Source organism: Mustela erminea, chromosome 10 (genome assembly GCF_009829155.1).
Source record: "Mustela erminea isolate mMusErm1 chromosome 10, mMusErm1.Pri, whole genome shotgun sequence".
In the NCBI taxonomy this organism is placed as follows: domain Eukaryota; kingdom Metazoa; phylum Chordata; class Mammalia; order Carnivora; family Mustelidae; genus Mustela; species Mustela erminea.
Window position 1 is genome coordinate 64,281,849 of NC_045623.1, and position 18,124 is coordinate 64,299,972.

The window sequence follows — 18,124 nt, forward strand, 5'->3', positions numbered from 1 at the left end:
ATTAAGTGAGAACAATGTCTAAAAAAATGTACATAACTTAATTAAAAAGTAATCTAGTGAGTCATAATCACTGATCACAGATCACCATAACAAATATAATAAAAGTGAAAATGTTTGAAATATTGTGAGTATTAACAAAACATAACAGAGACACAAAGTAAGAAAATGCTGTTGGAAAAATAGTGCTGATAGATTTGCTTGATGTAGGGTTGTCATAACCCTTCCATTTATACAAACCACAGTTGATGTATGAAGTGCGGTACAACCAAGTACAATAAAATGAGGCATGACTGTATTTGGTAGGTATCTGGAGAGGTTAGAAGGCAGAAACAGGATCTTGTGGATGGACAAAGGCAGAGCCTGAGGTTGTCTAGTTAGGAAAGGGGAGCAGATAATGGGTGGTCCTTTATGGGATACATAAGCTCATTTTTAAATGGTGGTTTGGAATCGAGGGGAAGGTTAATCAGAACAAAACTGTAGGGAAGTTTTGCTTCACAACTTTGCCTAGGCACACCTGCATCAAGAAACCTAGTCATCAATAGGTTATTTGAGATGGATCAACTAATCTCTTTGAACCTGTTTTTTTTCTGTAACCCTTTTGTGTCTTTTGTCAATCTACAGTGCATTTTCAATTTCGCTGCCTGATTTAGGTAAGTGACATTCACTAATTGCTGGTACAAAACTACGCAGCATTAGCATATTCAGGGGCAAGGAGAGAGAAGGAGTCATTCTTCTTTCATTCTACGTTTAATGAAAAATTGATACATAAAAATCAAAGATGTTTTACACAACCTTATTCCTTACTTTGAGGAAGATGAGTAACGACTAATGTTTCTTAAATAACTACTGTATACCAGGCCTCTTAAAATCCCAGAAAAATAGGGATAATCTTTTCAGGGAGGCTTAGACCCACATCCATACTTTAGTGATTTGAGATTTGAGATTTGTACCCAAATCGCTCTGATTACAAAGTTTGTGCATTTTACAGTATACCATATATCCTCTTGAAGGAATTGACAGCCAAATCACCCTAATTAAGACAATATAAGCTGGGCAGGATCACATTGCAGTACACATACTAATTGCATCAAGAATGGGTCATTGGAATATTCTTTGCTTCAATATGAAAAACTACTGTTTTTGTAGTGCACAAATTAGCATATTGCCTGATATACAGTATGATCTCAATACATGTTCAGTAAGTTGAATCTGTCAATAAAAGAGGGCTGAGTTGTTTCTCGGTTTTTGTTTTTGAGCTCTAGCCATGATGGTACTTTGAGTTCTCTCTGATTAGGCAATTCAAATGTATATTATATTTCAGAAATATGAGTTGGCTGTACTAAACCAATGAAGGTTATATAAATAAACCTGGTAAAATCACAGGTCTCCTAAAATTCCCTTGGTCCAAATAAAAATCTAAAAAGCCAACTTAAACAGTATTCATTAATGCCCACAATAGCCAAACTATGGAATGAACTTAGATGTCCATCAATAGATGAATGGATAAAGAAGATGTGGTATATATACACAATGGAATACTATGCAGCCATCAAAAGAAATGAAATCTTGCTGTTTGCCACAACATGGATGGAACTAGAGGGTATTATGCTTAGCAAAATAAGTCAATCAGAGAAAGACAATTATCATATGATCCCCCCGATATGAGGAAGTTGAGAGGCATTGTGGGGGGTTGGGGGGTAGGAAAAGAATAAATGAAACAAGATGAGATCAGGAGGGAGACAAACCATAAGGGACTCTTAATCTCACAAAACAAATGAGTGTTGCCGGGGTGGAGGGTAGGGAGAGGATGGTGGGGTTACGGACATTGGGGAAGGCATGTGCTATGGTGAGTGCTGTGAAGTGTGTAAACCTGGCAATTTACAGACCTGTACCCTTGGGGCTAATAATACATTATGCTAATAATACATTAATTAAAAAAAAGAACAGGTATGCATCGTACTGCCACCCAAATTTATGAATAATCAAATATGTATTATGAATAATTATACAAGAAGTTCTCAGACTCAAGTGGTGAATCACTTAAATAAACATTATGGATTCTGGGGCACTGGGTAGCTTAGTTAAATGTCTGACTCTTGATTTCAGCTCAGATCATGATCTCAGGGTTGTGAGACAGAACCTTGTGTTGGGCTCCACAATTGGCCATGGAACCTGCTTAAGTTTCTCTCTCTCTCCCTCACCCTCTGCCCCACCCCCACCTGTTTAAAAAATTTGTGTAATTCTCTGTCGAGCCCCAGGAATGTGAATATCCTAAACTGAAAATGTCTAATTGTGATTATGCACTAAAATTCAATTTTATGCAAGATTATTATAGAAGTGCAGTTGCCTATGGTTTGAAAGAAAAATAATGGAAGAAAAATCTACATGAATATTCTACTTAAACTGTCTTTTTCCTAGGAATTAGGAAAAGCCTTCTTACTATTCTAGAAGTAGAATATCTTTGTCCAGCTCCAGGATGATGGGAACCTACTCTGAAAATGATCCTTTCAGCAACGCATATTTTCTGAAAATCTGCAGGAAATTAAATTGATATAAATATATGTCTGTGTTTGAGACATTAGAGCATGCTACTGTTTTTTAACCTCTCATTTAAATTTCTTCTCAAATGGAGATTGTTTTTGTTCTTTGATCCTTCCAGCCTATCTGCATTCTATGATAAGATTTTGATAAAACAGTTGTGGGGATACACCTGGATAACTGGGTTTTGTGGATAATTTGTAAAGTGAGGGATTGTATAAACCACATTTAATGACTATTTTGGTCCTGTCTTGAACCCAGAACTTAGGTCTCAGGAAGCTATTATCTATGATAATGTGGACATAAGTGAAAAAGAGTCAAGGTAAGTCATTTGAGTACAATGGTAAGTTATTTTACCTCATTGGTCATCCCTACTGATATGCAGTGCTTTTTAAATATGGTCAGAGGGCCACTTTTTCAGAGACGTAGAGACTGGATGAAAAGTCAGCCCATGATATAACGTAGACAGTTAGTAGTAGTCTGAATCACCTAACATTAGTAGGTGATTCAGAAGTTACTGGAGCTTTTCAATCTGTTTCATATCTTCAAATCTAGAGGCTTGGAACTCATTTCAATGTAACACACCATTATTTAATAGCCAGGCAGCCTGGAGGATAGCAAGCACTGTCTGACAGAACCTCTGGTCTCAAATATGAAATAACTATAACATATCGAGAAACTTTCCTGAAACTCAATAACCTCTCTCTAGCTATTTGTTATCTGTGCTTTCTATCTGAACTAGATGACTAAAAATAAAGGTCCCCTGTGCACATTTTTTATTCATATAGGGTTCTGAATTTTTTGCACTTATAAACACTATTGCTATAAATATTCTTACTAATCTCTTCTATGACTATGTCCAAGAATTTGTCTAGGAGATACTTAAGGGAAGGGAAATGCAAATTATGTAGAGAAGGCAAATTTATAAGAAAAAGGCCAACCTGATTTTCCAGGTTGTTATATAAATTTACAACCTTCCTAACCATTTCTAAGGGGAATATTGATCCACCTTCTCACCAATACTTACCACAGAGGAAATTCTTAATTTTCATCAATTTAGTAGGCATAAATTACTTAGTGTTGAGCCCCTTTTAATATGTTTATTCACCATTCATATCTTTCCTTCTGCAGGCCTGTTGACACTTTTTTCCTATTTTCCTATTGGGCTGATGGTCTTCTTATTTATTTGTAGATATTTTTTCTTTTTGAAAAATTATTTTTATTAACATATAATGTATTCTTTACCCCAGGGGTGCAGGTCTGTGAATCATCAGTCTTACACACTTCACAGCACTCACCATATCACATACCCGCCCCAGTGTCCATCCCCCAGCCTCCCTCTCCACACCCCTCCCCCCAGCAACCCTCAGTTTGTTTTGTGAGATTAAGAGTCTCTTATGGTTTGTCTCCCTCCCTATCCCATCTTGTTTCATTTTTTCCTTCCCTATCCCCCACGACCCCCCATTCTGCCTCTCAAATGCCACATATCAGGGACATCATATGATAATTGTCTTTCTCCAATTGACTTATTTCGCTCAGCATAATACCCTCTAGTTCCATCCACATTGTCGTAAATGGCAAGATTTCATTTCTTTTGATGGCTGCATAGTATTCCATTGTATATATATACCACATCTTCTTTATCCATTCATCTGTTGATGGACATCTAGTTTCTTTCCATATTTTGGCTATTGTGGACATTGCTGCTATAAACATTCATGTGCATGTGCCCCTTTGGATCACTACATTTGTATCTTTAGGGTAAATACCCAGTAGTGCAATTTCTGGGTCATTCGGTAGCTTTTTTAAAATGTATTCTAGATACCATTCTTTGTCAGTTACATATGTTGCAGACACCTTCTTGTACATTGTAACTTGACTTTGCAGTGTTCTTCCTAGTCTTCTAATGAATAGAAATTCTTAAGTTTAATGTATTTGAATTTATCAATTGAGTGTTGCTTTTAAAATCTTTTAAAGAAATCTTCATCCTAAGATCATATGATATTCTCCTGTATTTTCTTCTAAAACTGCTAAAGTTTTTGCCTTTTATATTTAAACCTTAGACCTATCTGGAATTGATTTTTGTGTTTTTGTACTATAATGAAGTAGCTAGAAATCCAATTAAATTTTCTACCATATGGATAAATGTCCTGCATGATTAATTGACTAGTCCCACGTTTCCCCATGGAGGTACAATGCCATCTTTGTCATACTTAGTTTCCATATGTCTGAAGGTCTGTGTCCACGCTCCCTGTTCTATTGTCCTTTCCATCTTAATTGCATGGTGCTCTGAAACATATTAAGATATTAGTAAGTACTAAATAATAAATACTAAAGTAATAAGATATAGAAGCATAGATAAGGTATTAGTACACTGAGAGAGTAGTTGATATTAGTGCTTTGACATGTTCTAACATGTGATTTATGCCTAGTGTATGGTCAATTTTTATAAATGTTCTTTGAACATTTTGGAAAAACATGACTTCTCTAATTGTTTGGTACAATGATCAACTGATGTTCTTTAAATCATTCTCTTGTTAAAAATCTATTTATTTGTGCATTTTAAGATGCTGTACCCATCAGTATTTGAAAGAAATGGGTTGAAACCTTAAATAAACATGGTAGATGGGTCAGTTTCTCCACAAACATGGCTACTTTGCACGTCACACCTTGGTGGGTAGGTATTAGATTGAGAAACCTAAACAGCTCTAGATGATGGTCACTAGATATTCCAGACCTCTGCTTTCATTTCCTTTTGTTCATTAGAATGTCTCCTAGAGACTTAGCAAGGGTAGAAAGAAGATGGGGATCTTAAAAAGGACACTGGTGCATTTTCTACAACATGGCATCCATGGGACTTGTAGTATATTCTCTTAACTCTCTGAACCTTAGTTTCTTAACCTATGATTTGGTAATAAAAATCCTCATGTAGTGAAAATAAGGGCCATTTGTAGCCCAATGTTCATAGCAGCAATGGCCACAGTTGCCAAACTGTGAAAAGAGCCAAGATGCCCTTCAACAGACGAATAGATTAAGAAGATATGGTCCATATATACAATGGAATATTATGTCTCCATCAGAAAGGACAAATACCCAACTTCTGTATCAACATGGACGGGACTGGAGAAGATTATGCTGAGTGAAATAAGTCAAGCAGAGAGAGTCAATCATCATATGGTTTCACTTACTTGTGGAGCATAAGGAATAACATGGAGGACATTGGGAGAAGGAGGGGAGAAGTGAGTTGGGGGAAATCAGAAGGGGAGACAAACCATGAGAGACTGTATACTCTGAGAAACAAACTGAGGGCTTTGGAGGGGAGGGGGATTGGAGGTTGGGTGAGCCTGGTGGTGGGTATTAAGAAGGGCACGTATTGCATGGAGCACTAGGTGTGGTGCATAAACAATGAATCTTGGAACACTGAAAAAAAAAATTACAGTATTAAAAAAAAATGCCAGCATAAAACTTGACATGTAGGTGCTCAAAAAGTATTACTTCCTTCTATAATACCCTCTCCCCTCTCTGCATCATTTTTTAATGATCTTGTTAAAATTTTTTTGTTACTGAGAATTCCAAATGGAAAATTCCATAGAATCTAATAATGAACTCATATATACCCAATACTCAGCTTTAAAAATTACTAGTTTGTGACAAACCTTGTTTACACTGTCACCTACCTCCCCATCTCCAGTATTTTTAAATTAACATAAAGTATTATATTAGTTTCAGTATAGGGATTAGTACAATATAAGGATTCAACAATTTTGTATATTTACATCATTTTCATGTACTCTTAATCCCCTTCACCATTTCAACCATTCCCCCCACCAACCTTCCCTCTGGATTCTGATGGGTGTGAGGTGGCATTTCAGTGTGGTTTTGGTTTGCATTTCCCTAATGATGAAAGATGTTGAGAATCTTTTCATGTGTCAGTATGTCTTCTTAGGAGAACTGTCTGTTCATGTCTTCTGCCCGTTTTTTAATTGGATTATTTAGATTTTTTTTGGTGTTGACCTTTGTGAGTTCTTTACATATTTTGGATACTAACCCTTTATCAGTTATGTCATTTACAAATATTTTATCCCATTCAATAGGCTGCATTTTGGTTTTGTTGTTTCCTTTGCTATGCAGAAGCTTTTAATTTTGATGTAGTCCCAATAGTTTATTTTTGCTTTTATTTCCCTTGCCTTAGGAGACATAACTAGAAAAATGTTGCTAGGGCCAATGTCAGAGAAATTACTACCTGTTCTTTCTTCCAGAGTTTTTATGGTTTCAAGTCTCAAATTTATGTCCTTAACTTTATTTTTTCAGTGTTCCAAGATTCATTGTTTATGCACCAGATCCAGTGCTCCATGCAATATGTGCCCTCCTTAATACCCACCACCAGGCTCACCCAACCTCCCACACTCCTCCCCTCCAAAGCCCTCAGTTTGTTTCTCAGAGTACACAGTCTCTCATGGTTTGTCTTCCCTTCTGATTTCCCCCAACTCACTTCTCCCCTCCTTCTCCCAATGTCCTCCATGTTATTCCTTATGCTCCACAAGTAAGTGAAACCGTATGATAATTGACTCTCTCTGCTTGACTTATTTCACTCAGCATAATCTTCTCCAGTCCCGTCCATGTTGATACAAAAGTTGGGTATTCGTTCTTTCTGATGGAGGCATAATATTCCATTGTATATATGGACCATATCTTCTTAATCTATTCATCTGTTGAAGGGCATCTTGGCTCTTTCCACAGTTCGGCGACTGTGGCCACTGCTGCTATGAATATTGGGGTACAGATGGCCCTTTTTTTCTCTACATCTGTATCTTTGGGGTAAATACCCAGTAGTGCAATTGCAGGGTCATAGGGTAGCTCTATTTTTAATTTCTTAAGGAATCTCACTTTTCCAAGTGGCTGCACCAACTTGCATTCTCACCAACAATGTAAGAGGGTCCCCCTTTCTCCACATCCTCTTCAATACTTATTGTTTACTGTCTTGTTAATTTTGGCCATTCTAACTTGTGTAAGCTGGTATCTCCATGTGGTTTTGATTTGAATCTGCCTGATGGCTAATGATGATAACATTTTTTCATGTGTCTGTTAGTCATTTGTATGTCTTCTTTGGAAAAGTGTCTGTTCGTGTCTTCTGCTCATTTTTTGACGTGATTATCTGTTTTGTGTGTGTTGAGTTTGAGGAGCTCTTTATAGGTCTTGGATATCAGCCCTTTGTCTGAAGTGTCATTTGCGAATATCTTCTTCCATTCCATGAGTTGCCTCTTTGTATTGTTGACTGTTTCCTTTGCTGTGCAGAAGCTTTTGATCTTGATGAAGTCCCAAAAGTTCATTTTTGCTTTTGTTTCTTTTGCCTTTGGAGACCTGTCTTGAAAGATGTTTCTGTGGCTGATGTCCTTATACTATTTTGAGTTTATTTCTGTGTGTAGTATAAGAAAGTGGTCCAGTTTCATTCTTTTGCATGTAGTTATCTGGTTTTCCCAATACCATTTGTTAAATACACTTTTCCCCATTGCATATTTTTGCTTCCTTGTCAAAGATTAATTGACCATATAGTTGTGAGTTTATTTCTGGATTTTCTATTCTGTTCCATTGATCTGGGTCTATTTTGTGCCACTACCATACTGTTTTAATTTCTATAGCTTTGTAGTATATCTTGAAATCTGAGATTGTGATGACTCCAGTTTGTTCATCTTTTTAAAGATTGCTTTGCCTATTCAGGGTCCTTTATGGTTCCATACAAAGTTAAGGATTGCCTGTTCCAGTTCAGTGAAAAACGATATTGGTATTTTGATAGGAACTGCATTAAATTTCTAAATTTCTTTGGGTAGTATGGATACTTTAACTATATTGATTATGCCAATCCATGAGCATGGGATATCCTTCCATTCATTTGTGTCATTTTCAATTTTTTTCATCAGTGTTCTGTAGATCTCAAATTATAGGTCTTTCATCTCCTTGGTTAAGTTTATTCCTAGATTATTTTTTGTGCAGTTATACGTGGGATTCCTTTCTTAATTTCTCATTCGGCTGGTCCATTATTAGTGTATAGAGGTGTAACAGATTTCTTTATATTGGTTTTATGTTCTGCAACCTTACTGAATTCATTTATCTGTTCTAGTAGTTTTTTTGGTGGAGTCTTTTGAGTTTTCTGTATAGAGAATCAGATCACCTGCAAATAGTGTAAGTTTGCTATTTACCAATTTGGATGCTTTTTATTTCTTTTTTCTTCTCTGATTGCCGTGGCTAGGATTGCCAGTACTATGTTGAATAAAAGTGGTGAGAATGGACATATATGCCTTATTTCTGACCCTAGGAGGAAAGCTCTCAGTTTTTCACCAGTGAGGATGATGTTAGTTGTGGGGTTTTTTTGGTTATGGCCTCTACTATGTTGAGGTATGTTCCCTCTAAACCAACTTTGTTGAGAGTTTTTATCATGCACGGATGTTGTAGTTTGTCAAATTTTTTTTTCTTCATCTATTAAAATTATCATAAGGTTCTTATCCTTTCTCTTGTTGATGTGACATATCATGTTGATTGATTTGTGAATATTGAACCACATTTGCATCCCAGGAACAAGTCCCACTTGACCGTGGTGAGTGATTTTTTAAATGTATTGTTGGATTTGGTTTGATACTGTTTTGTTGAGGATTTTTGTATCTATGTTCATCAGAGATACTGGCCTGTAGTTTTCTTTTATCGATGTGTCGTTATCTGGTTTTGGAATAAGGATAATGCTGACCTCATAGAATGAATTTAGAAGCTGTCCTTCCTCTTCTATTTTTTGGAATAACTTGAGAAGAAGGGATATTAAATCTTCTTTGCAAGTTTGATAGAATTTACCTGTGAAGTTTTCTGTTCCTGGGCTTTGTTTCTTGGGAATATTTTGATTATTGATTCAATTTCATTGCTGGTAATCAGTCTGTTCAAATTTTCTATTTCTTCCTGATTCAGTTTTGGTAGGCTATATGTTTTCATAATATTCTCTTATAACCCTTTCCATTTCTGTGGTATCTGTTGTTATTTCACCTCTCTTTTTTTCTGATTTTGTTTGAGTTTTCTCTTTTTGTGAGTCTAGCTGAAGTTCTTATCAATTTCATGGATCTTTCCAAAGAAGCAGCTCTGTTCTATTATTTTTAATTTCTATATTGTTTATTTCTGCTCTGATCTTAGTATTTCTTTCTACTGGTTTGGATTTTCTTTGTTCTTTTTCTAGCTTCTTCATGTGTAAGGTTGGGTCATTTTGAGATTTTTGCTTCTTGAGGTAGACCTGTGTAGCTATAGACTTCCCTCTTAGAATGGCTTTTGCTGCATCCCAAAGATTTTAAACCCTTGTGTTTCATTTTCATTTCTCTCCATATTTCTCTTGATTTACTCTTTGATTTCTTGGTTGACCCATTCATTGTTTAGTAGTATGTTATTTAACCTTCATGTATGCGTGTTCTTTTTAGATTTTTTTCTTGTAGTTGACTTCTAGTTTCATAGTGCCATGATCAGAAGACACACGGTCTGACTGATTTTTTTTTAATTTATTGAAGCTTGCTTTGTGACCTAATATGTGACTTATTCCAGAGAATGTTCCTTGTGCACTTGAAAAGAAATATATTCTTCTGTTTTAGGATGGAATGTTCTTAGATCCATCTGATCCAATGTATCATTCAAAGCCACAGTGTCCTTGATTCGGTTTAGATGATCTGTCCATCGATGTAAGTGGGATGTTAAAGTCCCCTACCATTATATTATTGTCAGTTACTTTCTTTACATTTGTTATTACCTTTTTCATGTATTTGGGTGCTCCCATGTTGGAGGTATAAATATTTACAATTGTTATATCTTCTTGTTGAATCATTCTCTTGAGTATATAGTATCTTTTTTTGTCTCTTATTACAGTTTTTGTTTTAAAGTCTATTTTTTGTGATAAAAGCATTGCTACCATGACTTTCTTTTCACTTCCATTTGCATGAAAAATGCCTTCCCATCCCTTTATGATCAATCTGTAGGTGCCTTTAAGTTTAAAGTGTCTCTTATTGGCAACATATAGATGGGTCTTGCTTTCTTATCTATTCTGTCACCCTGTATCTTTTGATTGGAGTGTTTAGTCCATTTACATTCAAAGTAATTTCTGATACATATATATTTATTAGCATTTTGTTACTTGCTCTGTGGTTGTTTTGGTAGTTTTTCTCTGTTCTTCTCTTGCTCTCTTGTCTCACAGTTTGCTGGTTTATTTAATGATAGATTTAGATTCCTTTCTCTTTATTCTTTGCATATCTATTATTGGTTTTTTATATATGGTTACCATTAGATTTATATATAACATCTTCTGCATATAGAAGTCTGTTATAAGTTAATGTTTGCTTAAGTTTGAATCCATTCTTTACTCCTTTTCTCCCCATATTTTAGGTATATGATGTCATACCTTACATCCTCTTATTTTGTGAATCCCTTGACTAATTTTTATAGATATTTTTACTGCCTTTATGCTTCCTATTTTTCTTACTCCTACATAAAGTCTTTCCTTTCCACTCAAAGAATCTTCTTTAATCTTTCTTGTAAAATTGATTTTGTAGTCATGAATTTCTTTAACTTTTATTTGTCTGGGAAACTCTTCATCTCTCCTTCTATTCTGAATGATAGCCTTGCTGGATAGAGTATTCTTGATGGCAGGGTTTCGGGGGGTTTTGTTTTGTTGTTGTTGTTGTTGTTTTCTTCCAGCACGTTGAAGATATCATCTCACTCCCCTCTGGCCTGCAAAATTTCTGCTGAAAATCAGCTGATGAACTTATGGAGTTTCACTTGTATGTAACTGTTTTCTTTTCTCTTGCTGCTTTTAAAATTCTCTCATCACTACTTTTTGCCATTTCAGTCAGTATGTGTATTGGTGTGGACCTCCTAGGGTGATTTTGTTGGGAACTTGCTGTACTTCCTGGCTCTGAATGTGTTTCCTTCTCCAGATTCTGGAATTTTTCAGCTATCATTTCTTCAAATAAATTTTCAGCCCCCCTTTCTTTCTCTTCTCCTTCTGGGATCCCTATAAAGTGAATGTTAATGTATCCGATGGTGTCACTGAATTCCTTAAGTCTCTTTCCATTTTTGTTGTTGTCGTTGGTGGTGGTGGTGGTCTCTCTCCTATTCAGCTTAATTCCTTTGCATTACTTTGTCTTCCAGGTCTCTAATCAGTTATTCCACTTACTCTAGTTAACCCTTTATTCCATCTAGTGTATTTTTAAAAAGATTTTATTTATTTATTTGAGAGAGAGAGCATGAGCCAGGGGAGGAATAGAGATAGAATCTCAAGTAGACTCTACACTGAGCAGAGAGCTTGAAGTGGGGCTGGCTCTCACCACCCATGAGATCATGACTTGAGCCAAAACCAAGAGTATGATGCTTAACCAACTGATCCACCCAGATGCCCCTCCATCTAGTGTATTTTTAACTTCAGTTATTGAGTTCTTCATCTCTGATTTTTTTTTTCTTGTTTTCTCTTTGTAAAGGGTCTCACTGAGGTCTTCCACTCTTTTCTCTAGTCTACTATCTTTATGACCATTACTTTAAATTCCCTACCATGCATACTACTTATCTCCATTTTGCTTAGGTCTGTTGCTTTGATTTTGTCCTGTTCTTTCATTTTGGACAATTCCTCTGTCTCCTACATTGTCTAACTCTTTGTGTGTTTTTGTGTTACAAAAGTCACCTACATCTCCTATTTTTGAAAGTAGGAGCTTTATGAATAAGTCCTATAGTATCCTGCAATGTAGTGTCCCCTGTTCACCAGAACCTGGTGCTTCTGGAATCTCTCCTATGTGTGTTGTGTGGCTCTTGCTATTGTGGCTGAGCCACACTGGACTTTAGTCATCCCAATGGCTCTCTAACCTGTTGCAGGCAGGGTTTGGTCCCTGTGTTACTAGTGGGCCAGTCTGGAACTGCCTTGGGTTTGAGATGACTCAGACCAGGTATTTGCCAGAGGTGCAGTAGCACTCAATTGCAGGGCACTTTCCCTGTATTGTTCCCTAAGAAGCTTTCATTGGTGGATGGGACCTGCAGCCAGACCAGATGTCTGCCCTCAGGACACTGCTGGAGCCACAGTCTGACCTATGTGTATGACTATCTTTCCCTCTCCTGGAAAAGGAATCATCCTGCAGTGGTGATGGTCCCTGCCGGGGCTGTTTGCACACTGCCAGGCTTCAGCCAAGTGCATATGGCGGGGGGAGGGGGGCATGTTCACAGGAGAAGGGTAGGTGCAGTGCCAGCAAGGTCTCCCCCCTTGCGCCATGGGAGGGGACCTGCAACCTCTAGGGTGAGGTAGGAGAGGTTGGAGGGGGTGGATCCCCAAAAGTGCATGGGGGCAGGTGAGTGGTGTTAGCAAGCTAGGTGGAGACTGTTCACAGCACTGGTTCCCAGTGGTGTCAAAGCTAGGCAGCAGGGGAGGAAATGATGCCTGCCTGCTCCTTTGTTTCTGGAGAAGATTCTTATCCCTCCAGTGCCTGTTCAGATATTGACAAACAACTCTCCCTCCTGCTTGCCCTAGGCATTTTTCAAACTGCTGCTTCTAGCCTATATCTCCTTGGAGCTGTTTGTTTTGCTTTCTTTTTAAGGGCAAGGACTCCACTTACTCTAGTCCTTTTGGTTCTCCCAGATTGAGCCTGCTGATTTTTGAAGTTCCAGATATTAAGCCCCACTGATTTTAAGAACTCATGAAATTTAGCCTCTCTGGTTTTTAAAGCCAAATATTGGGGTGTGGGTTCACCCTCCCTATTGCCTGGAGTGTCTGTTTCTTTCTTTTCTCCATGCCTACAGCATCCCTCCCTCCTGTGTACAGTCCTAAGGGTCTGTTTAGTTCCCTACAGTGACTCTGACCTGCCTACACTCTTCAGTATGGGTTTTTCTTTATGTTTAGCTGTGAAGTCTGTTCTGCCAGTCTTCAAATCATGTTCTGGGTTATTTACACTTATGTAGATGTTATCTAAGTTGATCCATGTGACAGGGTGAGCTTAAGGTCTTCCTACTCTGCCATCTTCCCCAGCTCCTCCCTCTATCCTTTTCTGCTAGTGCTAAACACTAGATTTATCTGATCTCATGGTCGTGGTTAATATTATTCATGTTTTAGAGGCAAAGACACTGAGGCTCAGGAGGGGAAATGTGATTATAAGCAGGTTGATCTTGCTTCTGGTTTCAAATTTGGATCACCACACATCAGGGGTCAGCAAACTATGGTCTATGGGCCAAAACAGCTGGCCACTTGTTTTTGTAAATACAGCCACAATAGCAGAGTTTAGTGGTTACCACAAAGATGATATATTACAAAGCTTAAGATATATACAACCTGATATTGACATGGATTATCCAAATATACTTCTAGGTGATGTTTTAACATTTTTTAAATAAAGCCTTATTGTCCAAAAAGTACTGATGTTTCCACAAAAGTTTCAGTTAAATATTTACTTGCTCAAAACGTCTTTCTCCTTAGAGATGAAAATAAACTAAAAACTTGGAAACCCAAGTTTTTGATGGCAAAGGAAAAGAAAGAGAGAAAAGGTGCTGAAGAATCAGAAAGGTAGGAGCACAGGTATACTTAGATTACTGCTAATCTGCTGAAATTTATACCTCATAGAGCTGTGTGACTTTAGGCAAGTCATTAAATTTGATTGTCAAGTTCCTGATCTATAAAATGAGAATAATAGCACCTACATCACTATAGTTGAAAGGATTAAAAGAGAAAAAAGAAAAAAAAGAAAATGTAAAGTGCCACACACATTTCTCTTGTCATCATCCAGACTTTGGTAGATAGGGAGTAGGAAAGATTTTAAGCCAGCCATTATCAAGTGATGAAAAAACTTTGTCTTCTTTTAGGCTGTATGAACTTTTCCCCTATAGATGGAATTTAAATAATACACCAGTTGGAACTTAAACTTTGAGAAATACGATCATATAACAAGACTAATTTCCCTAAAACACAATTTTAGTTATGACTATATTAATGTTAGAATTTAAAAAAGAATGTTTTATCAACTCATGATCAAACCTTCATTCTTGTGATTCAAGTTTCCAGCTGACTGTTGCAGGAGGTGCTGTTTTTACTGTCTCAGGTGGTTACTATGTGATCTGTGCTCTGGAGCACAGGGTACAGGATCTGAGATACTTTTAACAGTTGTCTTGGGGAAATCCTTGTTTAAATAGCCATTGAACTGGGAACACTGTGTGGTCCGTCTGCTCTGGGAAACCTGTTTAGAAAAGTTTTAAAGGGGAAGCCCAAAAGAAATCAGACATCTGTCTATAACATATTTAAACACAGGGGATGGCACAGGATGGCCTTTCCCATAACCTTATTTTCTTTGGGCTTAGACTTGATGTAATTTACTTTCCCCAAGTTCAAAAGATGTAGACTACAAAAGCATCTTCCCACCTTAAACTTCATAATTTTATATAGCATACCAAAACAGAATTTCAAGAGAGAAACTATCTATGAAATTTTTGACACTTCTCCAGAAAAAAAAAGTTTAGTATTTCAATGTACACATACGTCTTTCAGGAAACAATTTTCTAGTGCTTTTTTTCTTTTCTTTTTTAAAGATTTTATTTATTTATTTGACAGAGATCACAAGTAGACAGAGAGGCAGGCAGAGAGAGTGAGAAGAGGAAGCAGGCTCCCCGCAGAGCAGAGAGCCCGATGCGGGGCTCGATCCCAGGACCCTGGGATCATGACCTGAGCCAAAGGCAGAGCCTTAACCCACTGAGCCACCCAGGTGCCCCTAGTGCTTTTTTTCTTATAACAAACTGATATTATAGTTTACTTTTACTTTCAACTGGATAAATTTTAAAATATGGCAAATTTTGAAATGTGATATTGGAGCTATCATATTCCTGTAGATTGTTATATTAATTTTGAGTGCTTTTTGTTCCTTTTTTTTTTTTTTTTTTAAGATTTTATTTATTTATTTGACGGAGATCACAAGTAGGCAGAGAGGCAGGCGGGGGGTGGGGGAAGCAGGCTCCCCACAGAGCAGAGAGCCCAATGTGGGGCTCAATACGAGGACCTGGGATCATGACCTGAGCCGAAGGCAGATGCTTTAACCCACTGAGCCACCCAGGTACCCCTTAAAATGGTTTCTGCCGTAACTTGTTCCACCAGTAAGAAATGCATTCTAGGTTAGTTCAACCCTTTTATAATCTTTTTATGAAACAAAAATGACAAATTTTCAGAGAAGTTGGAGAAGGATATCCCAGCTACAAAGGCATAGAAATGATAGCCCACTTTCTAAGATGTTCTAACATAGACGTGTGTGTATGTGTGTGTGTGTGTGAAAGAGAGAGAGAGGGAGAGAGAGAAGCTTGAAAGGTAGATTGGGGCTAGCTTATAAAATGCCATGTGTATCACGCTAAGGAATTTGACTTTATCTTGTGGGCACTAGAGACAAAGTTTTAAGCAAAAGCTTGACATCAATTACATTTTAGAAAGATGACTCTGGAGGCAAGTATGCAGATGGATTTGAGGAAGGAGAGGCAAGAGGAAGAGGTATCTCAGGTAAGAAGTGAAAATGTGGCAGTGGCTATAATCTTGGGACAGAATGAAAAAGATGTAGGAGACACTTCTGAATAAAACTAACAGGACTTGCTTTTTTCCTTCTGTCAATATATTGAACTGCTACAAAAGCACCAACCCCTATGTGAAGAATAGGAAGGAAGAAAAGGGAGGATTAAGAGTGTGATCGGCCTCTGCTGTAGGGTTATCTATCAACTTTTACGTGCTGACAATTTTGCACTTATTTTGTGGTATCTTACTTTACTTTCTTAATCTTCTCCAGAACAATTCAGCAAATAGAACAGTTCTCTGATTGAAATACAAAGATTTATGATTTTTTGAACAAGCTAATTATACTTTGAATCCTGATTCAGAGGAGTTTTTTGTTTAACTTAAATTGCTTACCCAATTTCATTTTATCCCTAATTATTATCTTGGTATTAAAAAAAACCCACAACATTTTTACTTTAATATTTCATTTATTTATTTGAGAGAAAAAGAAAGCACGAGCAGGGTGGGTGGAGAGGTAGAGGAGAAGCAGACTTCCTGCTTCACAGGGGGCCAGATGTGGGGCTTGATCCCGGGACACTGGAATCATGACCTGAGCTGAAGGCAGATGATTAACTGAGCCTCCCAGGTGCCCACACAGCCTTTTTAACTACAGGAAAAAGCAATTGGTATTACTTATGCTGTTCAACTGTTCTGACACTCTACTCGAAATATGTGTTATGTACATAATCACTACAAATACCCATATATATATATATATATATGATTTTATATAAAAGTATATATATACAAAATTATACCTGAATTTATCCTGAAGTAGCATTAGTTTACAGATTTGGGAACTTAAGAGTTTTATTATGGTACACTTAACCTGACCTCCATATTTCTTGCCATTCTATGTTCTAGAAATTTCTTCCGAACCAAGAAGCAAAACTTAGAAAAGATGAGGATGGAAAAAGAAGAAAAACGTTTTAGAGAACAATTTGAGGTATGTTCTTCTCTGAAGGTAAAAGTTATAAACAGAAATTCCTAGCTTTTAGTATTACTAAAGATCCTACAAGTGTTGCACCTCTGCCTCTGGGATAGATAGGACCCAAACTAAAGAGTTGATAATGTTTTTTCCTGATGCATTCTTATATTATCATGCCTTTATACCTGCTATCCCCTCTGTCTGGAAAAACTAAGTAATTCTTAAGGCTCTGTTCAACTGTCACCCACTCTTCTTGGGAAAGTAATTAAGCACATTTTATCTGTTAAACACATATCTGTTCTAACACTGGTCTGTTTATAACACAGCCTGTGTATGTGTGTGTATTCTGAGCTAAACTCAAGTACTGTCTGAGTAAAGATTTTGTCTCATTCAAGTTTGCTCCTACCTCCTGACATATCCACATAGAATTCAGTGAGTGACTGAATGACGAGATAAACAAATGAAACAAGTGAATGAAGGAAGCAGTTATCTGAAGTTTCTTAACTTCTTCTGTCATTATGAATCCATGGATTATTTCCTCAATTCCAAGGTTCAAACAGTCCTTCCTTATAATTTCATATACTGTCACCATGAAAATTAAGAAACATATTGAATAGCTCCCAGGTCCCAGATACTGGATTGAGAGAGAGAATGTGGACATTCTGCTCACAGAATTTCTCCACGTCACTACTGCTCCCCATTATGAAATGGGTCAAGATTAGGCTTCTTAACATGATATAAAAAGCTCTTCATTTCATAACTTCTTGTCTTTCAGGTTTTATTTCCTGCTGTTCTTCACCTTGCACTTCAGGCTTTGGCAAAAACTCTTCAGTTCTGTCCCTTCTGTGAATATCCACTACAGTCCCTATCCTGCTACTCCCTTCCTCCAGGCATTTACTTGGTCTGCTCCAACTACCTGGTGATACTCTTACTACTTTTCCCCATCTGACTAGCTTTCATTCACTTATCAACACCCATCAAGGCATCTCCTCTCCTCCAGGAAGACTGACCCACATTGCTCATTAAGGAAATTCCTCTTCCTCTATATTCCTCTATATCTGAGCTTATCATAAGCATTAACATTATGGCAA

General features: G+C 37.2%; 1 protein-coding gene across 1 annotated transcript in view; it reads left to right on the top strand.

Annotated features, from left to right (window-relative positions):
- FYB2 (FYN binding protein 2) overlaps nt 1-18,124 on the top strand; it is a 122,484-nt gene that overhangs the window by 100,692 nt on the left and 3,668 nt on the right. The window contains exons 15-18 of the mRNA XM_032303005.1: nt 622-650; nt 2,800-2,860; nt 14,003-14,089; nt 16,970-17,051. Coding sequence (XP_032158896.1) covers nt 622-650; nt 2,800-2,860; nt 14,003-14,089; nt 16,970-17,051 — 259 coding nt within the window. The remainder of the gene's footprint in view (nt 1-621; nt 651-2,799; nt 2,861-14,002; nt 14,090-16,969; nt 17,052-18,124) is intronic.